The 12119-nt window shown below is 41.4% G+C and overlaps 1 protein-coding gene across 1 annotated transcript in view; it reads left to right on the top strand.

Moving 5' to 3' along the window:
* Positions 1-12119, top strand: part of ZNF827 (zinc finger protein 827) — a 577489-nt gene that overhangs the window by 123341 nt on the left and 442029 nt on the right. The window contains exon 2 of the mRNA XM_053703710.1: positions 5189-6202. Coding sequence (XP_053559685.1) covers positions 5189-6202 — 1014 coding nt within the window. The remainder of the gene's footprint in view (positions 1-5188; positions 6203-12119) is intronic.

Genomic DNA, 12119 nt, shown 5'->3' with positions numbered 1-12119 from the left:
TCACGACCGACGCCAGTCTGATGGGCTGGGGCGCGGTCTGGGGATCCCTGAAAGCTCAGGGTCTTTGGTCTCGGGAAGAATCTCTTCTACCGATAAATATTCTGGAACTGAGAGCGATATTCAATGCTCTCAAGGCTTGGCCTCAGCTAGCGAGGGCCAAGTTCATACGGTTTCAATCAGACAACATGACAACTGTTGCGTACATCAACCATCAGGGGGGAACAAGGAGTTCCCTGGCGATGGAAGAAGTGACCAAAATCATTCAATGGGCGGAGTCTCACTCCTGCCACCTGTCTGCAATCCACATCCCAGGAGTGGAAAATTGGGAAGCGGATTTTCTGAGTCGTCAGACATTGCATCCGGGGGAGTGGGAACTCCATCCGGAAATCTTTGTCCAAATCACTCAACTGTGGGGCATTCCAGACATGGATCTGATGGCCTCTCGTCAGAACTTCGAAGTTCCTTGCTACGGGTCCAGATCCAGGGATCCCAAGGCGGCTCTAGTGGATGCACTAGTAGCACCTTGGACCTTCAAACTAGCTTATGTATTCCCGCCGTTTCCTCTCATCCCCAGGCTGGTAGCCAGGATCAATCAGGAGAGGGCGTCGGTGATCTTGATAGCTCCTGCGTGGCCACGCAGGACTTGGTATGCAGATCTGGTGAATATGTCATCGGCTCCACCATGGAAGCTACCTTTGAGACGAGACCTTCTTGTTCAAGGTCCGTTCGAACATCCGAATCTGGTCTCACTCCAGCTGACTGCTTGGAGATTGAACGCTTGATCTTATCGAAGCGAGGGTTCTCAGATTCTGTTATCGATACTCTTGTTCAGGCCAGAAAGCCTGTAACTAGAAAGATTTACCACAAAATTTGGAAAAAATATATCTGTTGGTGTGAATCTAAAGGATTCCCTTGGGACAAGGTTAAGATTCCTAAGATTCTATCCTTCCTTCAAGAAGGATTGGAAAAAGGATTATCTGCAAGTTCCCTGAAGGGACAGATTTCTGCCTTGTCTGTGTTACTTCACAAAAAGCTGGCAGCTGTGCCAGATGTTCAAGCCTTTGTTCAGGCTCTGGTTAGAATCAAGCCTGTTTACAAACCTTTGACTCCTCCTTGGAGTCTCAACTTAGTTCTTTCAGTTCTTCAGGGGGTTCCGTTTGAACCCTTACATTCCGTTGATATTAAGTTATTATCTTGGAAAGTTTTGTTTTTGGTTGCAATTTCTTCTGCTAGAAGAGTTTCAGAATTATCTGCTCTGCAGTGTTCTCCTCCTTATCTGGTGTTCCATGCAGATAAGGTGGTTTTACGTACTAAACCTGGTTTTCTTCCAAAAGTTGTTTCTAACAAAAACATTAACCAGGAGATTATCGTACCTTCTCTGTGCCCGAAACCAGTTTCAAAGAAGGAACGTTTGTTGCACAATTTGGATGTTGTTCGCGCTCTAAAATTCTATTTAGACGCTACAAAGGATTTTAGACAAACATCTTCCTTGTTTGTTGTTTATTCCGGTAAAAGGAGAGGTCAAAAAGCAACTTCTACCTCTCTCTCTTTTTGGATTAAAAGCATCATCAGATTGGCTTACGAGACTGCCGGACGGCAGCCTCCCGAAAGAATCACAGCTCATTCCACTAGGGCTGTGGCTTCCACATGGGCCTTCAAGAACGAGGCTTCTGTTGATCAGATATGTAGGGCAGCGACTTGGTCTTCACTGCACACTTTTACCAAATTTTACAAGTTTGATACTTTTGCTTCTTCTGAGGCTATTTTTGGGAGAAAGGTTTTGCAAGCCGTGGTGCCTTCCATCTAGGTGACCTGATTTGCTCCCTCCCATCATCCGTGTCCTAAAGCTTTGGTATTGGTTCCCACAAGTAAGGATGACGCCGTGGACCGGACACACCTATGTTGGAGAAAACAGAATTTATGTTTACCTGATAAATTACTTTCTCCAACGGTGTGTCCGGTCCACGGCCCGCCCTGGTTTTTTAATCAGGTCTGATAATTTATTTTCTTTAACTACAGTCACCACGGTATCATATGGTTTCTCCTATGCAAATATTCCTCCTTAACGTCGGTCGAATGACTGGGGTAGGCGGAGCCTAGGAGGGATCATGTGACCAGCTTTGCTGGGCTCTTTGCCATTTCCTGTTGGGGAAGAGAATATCCCACAAGTAAGGATGACGCCGTGGACCGGACACACCGTTGGAGAAAGTAATTTATCAGGTAAACATAAATTCTGTTTTTATTTACATGATATTGAGCACAAATTTTGACTACATTTGGATTATCACTTCAATATGTTCAGAAAGTGTCACACTGTGAATATGGTTATATGCACTTGGATGTGCGTATGTGAAATATAAAATTATTTTCTAGTTATGCACATACATATTATGTACTATGAATATGGACACAATGGGGCATATTTATCAAAGTACGAGCGGACATGATACGATGTAGCCTATCATGTCCGGTGCACATCGATAAATGCCGACAGCTTATGCTGTCGGCATTTAACATTGCGCAAGCAGTTCACCAGAACTGCTTGTGCAATACCGCCCCCTGCAGATTTGCGGCCAATCGGCCACTAACATGGGTTGTCAATCAACCTGATGGTTTTCAATCGGGTTGATTTCTGTTCTGCCGTCTCGGAGCCGGCGGACAAGTTATGGAGCAGCGGTCTTTAGACCGCTGCTTCATAATTTCTGTTTCTGGCGAGCATTCCATTTGGAGCTTGATAATTTGGCCCCCATGGATCTATGAAGTGATGTCATTTTTGTTGTTGATTGAAGGGCGTAGTTGCTCGAATTCAATTTGTATACTGTTTGTATTATCACGATATGGGGGGGTTAGTATTCTTTGTAGTTTGTTAGGAGTGGTGTTGTGAGTTATTGGTATTCGTAGGAAGGCGGTATAGTACCCCAAAACCGTCAATACATTTTTGACTTGTGCTGTGAAAAAACAGATATTAGTTTTGTTTTCTTTCATATAGGTGGTGAGAGTCCACAAGCTTGTTACTGATGGGATATACATTCCTACCAGGAGGGGCCAAAGTTTTCCAAATCTCCAATGCCTATAAATACACCTCTCACCTCACTCATACCTCAGTTTTAAAAAATGTGCCTCCTTTTTTAAAGCCCAGTTCCTCTCTAAGTACAGTGTTTGTCTGAGGGATGTGAAGGGAGGATTGCCTGATTATACCATGTTTTCGTCTATTCATAAGGCTCTCTGTAAATCGGTCGCAGGGATTCATCTTCTTCCTCCCTTTATAGATCAACATTATACTCTTCTACCATTACCAAGCAGGCAGCACAGCTTATCAGAGCTGCAGCGCCCACACTATGTATATGATAGAGCGATATCACTTGTAGCTGCACATGCACTGATATATTGAAATCTGATGCTTCAGTCCAACAGGAACACAACAGCATGTTCTTTATTGTAGATGCTCTTCGTACACATTTTCTAACTCATTTCACTTGTCTCTATGATGGCCCAACAGATCTACATCAGAGCATCTTTTCACTATATTGAACTTAACTTTAGCCTTTTTTAGGTTTGAGGATGTTTTAACATATGAGTTTAACTCTAGAAGGGCTCCCCAAAAAAGGTAACCATTTGACCCAATTCAGTATGACCATGTCTATTAACTTCAGTCCTCTCTGTGGCAAAAAAAAAACAATCTCAGTGTTACCATTCTCTAACTGTTGAGTTCATAAGAGCATGGTTAGAGAAAGCCTCCACAGTGTGCTAAAACATTTGGTAGCTGGACTCACAGCATCTAAGTCTAATTTAATTGAGTTTTAAATTATTTTATGCTTGTAAAGTTGTGGCATTTCACTGCAGTAAGTATATGTATTATCTTTTAAGGTTATGTCTTATCAAGGTGACTTATTGGTTCTTCCCCATCTGAAGAGGAATCATCTCATGAATTCAAGGTAGATTTAGGCTCTATGAGAAGCCTAGTATGTTTATGACCATATGAGAGGTTCACTTTTAAAATATTCAGTATTTCTTTTAGTATGGTTTTAGATGACTTTAGAAATGTGTAACTCAAACTGTATAGTACACAAAGATAAACAGCCCTCAAGCTAAAATTTCCACAGTACTATAATAAAATGGCACAATATCACTTATACTTGGTATTCCTTCATAAATAACCATCCCAAAGGAAGGATACTCACAAGGAGAGAGCACTTATCTCAGAGTGCAAATAAAATGGTCTGGGAGAATTGGGAGCTTCCCAGCCACTCATTCACTCACAATGTTAAAGGGACACTGAACCCAAATTTTTTCTTTCATGATTCAGATAGAGCATGACATTTTAAGCAACTTTCTAATTTACTCCTATTATCAATTTTTCTTTGTTCTCTTGCTATCTTTATTTTAAAAGCAGGAATGTAAATCTTAGCAGCCAGCCCATTTTACGTTCAGCACCATGGATAGCGCTTGCTTATTGGAGACTTACATTTACCCACCAATAAGCAAGCATAACCCAGGTTCTCAACCAAAAATGGGCTGGCTCCTATGCATCACATTCCTGCTTTTTAAATAAAGATAGCAAGAGAATGAAGAAAAACTGATAATAGGAGTAAATTATAGCATGCAATTTTAAGCAACTTTCTATCTGAATCATGAAAGAAAAAATTTGTGTTTAGTGTCCCTTTAAGTGTAGATTAAACACTAAACTCAGAAACACTGTATAAAACTCTTCCTAAAGTACTTAAGGGTTGTTTTGTTAAAAGTATTAAATATTGTTAAAAACAACAATTCCAAACACGTTTTGCAATACAGCGGTATTGCTTCCTCAAGCGGTTTATAAACAATGTGCACCTATGTGCTATACACACACAATTTAAATATCAATCATTTAAATTATTATCCTTAATGAGCAATTATGTATACATCCAAGCTAAAATTTGCCTTACAGTGCTGACGAGATAATAGATAATCTTAGATAATCTTGCCAGAGTGGAAAGCCTTAGATCATCAAGCCCTTTGTCTGTTAGTCATAAGATTATTTAAAATGTATTTTAATTTTATATTCTGCATTGTGAAGATGATTAATTTCCTCCTCATGATGGTGGTTATGACAGATTTCATAAAACTGCGTTGAACTTCAAAAATCATAGTATTGATCATCAAGGAAAAATTTCTGTAAACAAAACTGATTATTTTCTTTTTCTTCCAGATGGTACTAGACAAGAGGAGGTTGAAGGGGAAGCTAGTGAAGAAGAAAATTGGTTTGGAACTAATTCTGAAACTCCATCAGAATCTTCTTATGGTGACGCACAAGAGAACTTTAGGTTATCTCCAGAGGATCAAGGTCAAGACTCGCCTACTTCTCCAGATACTTCTCTAGGAAGCGCAACTCCAAGTTTAAACACTGATCTGGGAACTTTGGAAAATGAACTGTTTAAGGATGTTTCTCAGTGTCGGGAGCACATGTCAACCTCTACATCTTCTTTAGATGAGGATGAACAAGCAGGTGTAAACAAGCCATTAAGCAGTAATCTTAGACGTCTTTTGGAGGCAGGCACTGTCCAGTTGTTAACAGAAGCTGCTACAAATGGCAGGGAGGATAATTTACTCACTTCTGGTCCTAGTCTTCAGTTTTCTCCTTCTCACCATGCTAATCAGTTGAGCGTTCTTGCAAAGAAACTTGCTGAGAAACATGAACACAGTGATCAGTATGGATCAATATCTACTAACAGGTTTATTTGGAGCCAGGATAAATGGTTGCAAAACTCAAATAACACATGTGGCCTGTCACCAGACTCTGCTATACTAAAACTAAAGGCAGCAGCTAATGCAGTGCTTCAAGACCAGTCACACATTAGAACTGAAGATAATATAAGATTTGAATCCTCATTTACATCACCATTTAATTCACAGTCTGCTAGTTCCACCTTAGCAGCTTTGTCTAAGAAAGTGAGTGAGAGAAGCATGACTGCAGGACAGGAGCGACATTCTACAGCTGGTTCATTTCTTTCTCTGGCTTCCATGACCTCATCTGCAGCTCTCTTGAAAGAAGTTGCTGCTCGTGCTGCTGGTAGTATGCTTGCTGAGAAAAAAAAGCCCCATATTTCAGAGGATCCATTGGCACTGCCGGAAGAGAAGAAAGAAAAAAGTTTGCCAAATCAATCTTTAGAACTTCTGTTACTTCCATCTCCAAAAGGAAGAACTTCAAAACCCGGAAACCCAGGTACAAGATTATATAGGTGTTTGGGGAAACTGTATACATTTGTAGTTTACAAACTTAAACTATCTATCATTTTTGTTTTTAACATGCCTGGTTCTGAACGTTTGAGAACAAGCATTTTTTATAGTACAGTTTGATTATCTATTGGTAATAGTTTGTCTCTCTTTGTTAAAGGGATACTGAACCCAAATTTTTTTTTCTGGGTAGCGCTTGCTGATTGGTGGCTAAATGTAGCCAATCGGCAAGTGCTACACAGGGTGCTGAATCAAAAATGGGCCGGCTTGTAAGCTTCCATTCTTGCTTTCTCAAACAAAGATTCCAAGAGAATGAAGACAAATTGATAATAGGAGTAAATTGCAAAGTTGCTTAAAAGTGAATGCTCTATCTGAATCATGAAAGAAAAATTTGGGCTCAGTATCCCTTTAATTGTGTTCTGGCAATACTGTGTGAAATAATGTGCAGTTTGTAGTCTAACAAAGAGAATTATGAATTATAACTTGTTTGTTTCCATCACCTCCATAATATTCAAATTTATTAAATTAGTCCTTGATTGGACTCATCGTCCTCCCCTTTCATTCTTTACCATTTCAGTTCAGTGTTCTCCACAGAAAATTTTGTCAGAACATTTTTAAAGGGACAGTAAAGTCAAAATTTAGATAGATAATTTAATCTTAAACAACTTTCCAATTTACTTGTAATATATACCTTACTTTGTTCTTTTGGTATCCTTTGCTGAAAAGCATACCTAGGTTGGCTCACAAGCAGCAATTCTGGTAGCTAGCTTGTGGTTGGTGGCTGCTCACATATGCCTATTGTCATTGTCTCACCCGATGTGTTCAGCTAGGTCCTAATAGGGCATTGTTGCTTTTTCAACAAAGGTTACCAAGAGAATAAACCAACATTTATAATAGAGCATATCATTTTGTACAACTTCTATCTGAATCATGGAAGAAAAATGTTGGATTCCATGTCCCTTTAGCTTTCCAAAGCACAAACTAATTGCATAACTTAAAGGGACAGTACACTGTAAAATTGTTTTTATATGAATGTATTTTCAATGACTTGTTATACCAGCTGCAGAGTATAAAATGTATGAGAAATTGCATTTTCAGGTTTATTTGTCTATATGAAGTAGCTGGTTTTGTGCTTTTAAACCACAGCAATGTGTTGAGCTTCAGGTAATATCAGTTCTCATTATGTTATCACTTTATGTACACACACTTGCTTCCTTATCTTATATTTGTCTGGAGATCTAAAGATCAATACATAGAGAGAACAATGGAAAATGATCATTTTATTACTTAACTATTCTGCCCCCCACTGTGAGTTTAATCTCTTCTGCTGGCTGTGTTTACTTAGGCTATTAAATAGAATATACTCCAGTATAGAAACTTTCAGTGTAGGTTTGGATACCACAGGCTAAATCAGCTATTTCAAATGCCAAAATAGGGGTAAAGGAGCTACTTGTAAACAATTTAATACACTCCAGCAGGTAAAATTAATCATTGGGAACAATTTAAAGGGGAGAACATTTTTGAGGGAACTGTCCCTTTAACATAAAATTGATATAATGATAATTTGTGCAGCAAACATTAAAAATATAATTTCTCCTACATTGGTGTGTCCGGTCCACGGCTTCATCCTTACTTGTGGGATATTCTCATTCCCTACAGGAAATGGCAAAGAGAGCACACAGCAAAAGCTGTCCATATAGCCCCCCCTCTGGCTCCGCCCCCCAGTCATTCTCTTTGCCGCTCTGAACAAGTAGCATCTCCACGGGGATGGTAAAGAGTATTTGGTGTTAGTTGTAGTTTTATTTCTTCTATCAAGAGTTTGTTATTTTAAAATAGTGCCGGTTTGTACTATTTACTCTACAACAGAAAGTGATGAAGATTTCTGTTAAAAGAGGAGTATGATTTTAGCACCAGTAACTAAAATCCATTGCTGTTCCCACGCAGGACTGTTGAAACCAGAGAACTTCAGTTGGGGGGAACAGTTTGCAGACTTATCTGCTTCAGGTATGACCAGTCTCTTTTCTAACAAGATCTAGTAATGCTAGAAGACTGTCAGTTTTCCCTTATGGGATCGGTAAGCCATTTTCTTAGACTCAGTAACAGAATTAAGGCTTATAAATTGGGCTCTATGCTGGTTGACACTATTGTCGGCTAAATCGATTTATTTTTATCATATTTATATGACATTTGGAGTGTTTTGTGAACTTTGAAACACTTTTGGGAACGTTTATTTGCGCCTGGCAGTTGTTTAGACGCCTAATCTAGTCAGAAAGGCCCCTTCACTCTGGTATGCAGAGGGAGAAGGCCTCATTTTTGCGCCTTAGTTGCGCAGTTACTTTCTATAGGCAGTGCATGCAGCTTCACGTGAGAGGGTCCTGTGGCTGAGAAAAGGACTCAGAAAGGCTTATTACTGTGGTGAATAACCCCTAAGGAAGGTAAAAGCCGCAGCAAAGTCTGTGGCAGGGACTGTAGTGTGTTTAAACCGGTAAATTGAACTATTAGCTCCGGTTTGCTCATTTAAGGGTTTAGAGACTTGAAATTTGGTGTGCAATACTTTCAAAGCATTAAGACACTGGGGTGTAAATTTCATAAAGATCGGATATTTCTTTGATAGTTTTTCGAACATTCAGAAATAAAGTGTGCTCTTTTTATTATTTAAAGAGACAGTAACAGTTTTGTTTAAATTTGTTTTTATTGCATTAATAGCCTGCCTATATCTGTCTAACATGTCTGTACCTTCAGATAGCATATGTTCTGTGTGTATGGAAGCCAAGGTGGTTCCCCCATTAAATGTATGTGCAAATTGTGCCATGGCGTCCAAATAAAGTAAGGACAGTACTGTCACATTTAATAAGGTAGCCCAAGATGATTCTTCAAATGAAGGTAGTGGGGATAGTTCATCATCCCCTCCTTCTGTGTCAACACCAGTTTTGCCCGCGCAGGCGATACCTAGTACATCTAGCGCGCCAATGCTTGTTACTATGCAGCAATTAACAGCAGTAATGGATAATTCTATAACAGCTCTTTTATCCAAACTGCCTGCATTTCCCAGAAAGCGTGATTGCTCAGTTTTAAATACAGAGGATGAGCAAGTAGGCGCTGATGATAATTTATCTGTTATACCCTCACATCAATCTGAGTTGGCAGTGAGGGAGGGTCTGTCTGAGGGAGAAATTTCTGATTCAGGAAAAATTTCTCAGCAGGCAGAACCTGATATCGTGGCATTTAAATTTAAGCTAGAACATCTCCACGCCCTGCTTAAGGAGGTGCTAGCTACCCTTGTTGTGCAAAATGGACAAATTCTTAGAGGTCCCAGTGCACGCTGATGCTTTTCCGATACCCAAGAGGGTGGCGAACATAGTGACTAAGGAGTGGGAGAAGCCAGGTGTACCTTTTGTTCCACCTCCTATATTTAAGAAAATGTTCCCCATTGTCGACCCAAGAAGGGACGCATGGCAAACGGTCCCTAAGGTAGAGGGGGCAGTTTCAACGTTAGCCAAGCGCACAACTATTCCTATAGAGGACAGTTGCACTTTCAAAGATCCTATGGATAAAAAATTGGAAGGATTGCTTAAAAAGATTTTTGTTCAGCAAGGTTTCCTTCTTCAACCAATTTCGTGCATTATTCCTGTCACCACGGCGGCGTCTTTTTGGTTCGAGGAACTAGAAAATTCGCTCCAAAAGGAGACTCCATATGATGAAGTCATGGACAGAATTCACGCACTAAAGTTGGCTAATTCCTTTATTTTGGATGCCGCTTTTCAATTGGCAAAATTAGCGGCGAAAAATTCAGGTTTTGCAATAGTGGCGCGCAGGGCGCTTTGGCTAAAATCTTGGTCGGCGGATGTGTCGTCCAAAACAAAATTGCTTAATATTCCTTTCAAAGGTAAGACCCTTTTCGGGCCAGAATTGAAGGAGATTATTTCAGACATCACTGGGGGAAAGGGCCATGCCCTCCCACAGGATAGGCCTTTCAAGGCTAAGAACAAATCTAATTTTCGTTCCTTTCGCAATTTCAGGAACGGACCGGCTCCTAACTCTGCAGCCTCTAGACAAGAGGGTAACGCTTCCCAGCCTAAACCAGCATGGAAACCATTGCAAGGCTGGAACAAGGGTAAACAGGCCAAGAAGCCTGCTGCTGCTACCAAGACAGCATGAAGGTGTAGCCCCCGATCCGGGACCGGATCTAGTAGGGGGCAGACTTTCTCTCTTTGCTCAGGCTTGGGCAAGAGATGTTCCGGATCCCTGGGCACTAGAAATAGTCTCTCAGGGGTATCTTCTAGAGTTCAAGGAACTTCCTCCAAGGGGAAGGTTCCACATGTCTCGCTTATCTTCAGACCAGATAAAGAAACAGGCATTCTTACATTGCGTAGGAGACCTATTAAAGATGGGAGTGATACACCCAGTTCCAACAGCGGAACAAGGTCTGGGTTTTTACTCAAACCTGTTTGTAGTTCCCAAAAAAGAGGGAACTTTCAGGCCAATTCTGGATTTAAAAATTCTAAACAAATTCCTCAGAGTGCCATCATTCAAAATGGAAACCATTCGGACGATTTTACCAACAATCCAGGAGGGTCAATATATGACTACCGTGGACTTAAAGGATGCGTACCTGCATATTCCTATCCACAAAGATCATCATCAGTTCCTGAGGTTCGCCTTTCTGGACAAACATTACCAGTTCGTGGCTCTTCCATTCGGTTTAGCCACTGCTCCCAGAATTTTCACAAAGGTGCTAGGGTCCCTTCTAGCTGTCCTAAGGCAGAGGGGCATTGCTGTAGCACCTTACCTAGACGACATTCTAATCCAAGCGTTGTCCCTTTCCAAAGCAAGGGCTCATACAGACATTGTTTTAGCCTTTCTCAGGTCTCACGGGTGGAAGGTGAACATAGAAAAGAGTTCCCTGTCCCCGTCCACAAGGGTTCCTTTTCTGGGAACAATAATATATTCTGTGGAAATGAAGATTTTTCTGACAGAGGTCAGAAAGTTAAAACTTCTAAACGCTTGTCGAGTTCTTCAATCTATTCCTCAGCCTTCCATAGCTCAGTGCATGGAGGTAATAGGACTAATGGTTGCAGCAATGGACGTGGTTCCTTTTGCTCTAATTCATTTAAGACCATTGCAACTGTGCATGCTCAAACAGTGGAATGGGGATTATGCAGACTTGTCTCCCCAGATTCAAGTAGACCAGGTAACCAGAGACTCACTCCTCTGGTGGTTGACTCAGGATCACCTGTCTCAGGGAATGAGTTTCCGCAGACCAGAGTGGGTCATTGTCATGACCGACGCCAGTCTCTTAGGCTGGGGCGCGGTCTGGGACTCCCTGAAAGCTCAGGGTCTATGGTCTCGGGAAGAGTCTCTTCTCCCGATAAACATTTTGGAACTGAGAGCGATATTCAATGCGCTCCTGGCTTGGCCTCAACTAGCGAAGGCCAGATTCATAAGATTTCAGTTGGACAACATGACGACTGTAGCGTACATCAATCATCAGGGGGGAACAAAGAGTTCCCTGGCGATGAGAGAAGTATCCAAGATCATCAAATGGGCGGAGGATCACTCCTGCCATCTATCTGCAATTCACATCCCAGGAGTAGACAACTGGGAGGCGGATTATTTGAGTCGTCAGACTTTCCATCCGGGGGAGTGGGAACTTCACCCGAAGGTCTTTGCCCAGTTAACTCGACTATGGGGCATTCCAGATATGGATCTGATGGCGTCTCGTCAGAACTCCAAGGTTCCTCGCTACGGGTCCAGATCCAGGGATCCCAAGGCGACACTAGTGGATGCATTGGTGGCGCCTTGGTCGTTCAATCTAGCTTATGTGTTTCCACCGTTCCCTCTCCTTCCCAAGCTTGTAGCCAGGATCAAACAGGAGAAGGCCTCAGTGATTCTAATAGCTCCTGCAT

Source organism: Bombina bombina, chromosome 2 (genome assembly GCF_027579735.1).
Source record: "Bombina bombina isolate aBomBom1 chromosome 2, aBomBom1.pri, whole genome shotgun sequence".
Classification (NCBI taxonomy): domain Eukaryota; kingdom Metazoa; phylum Chordata; class Amphibia; order Anura; family Bombinatoridae; genus Bombina; species Bombina bombina.
Note: the sequence above shows the minus strand (reverse complement) of the source record. Positions and strands in the feature narration are given on the sequence as shown.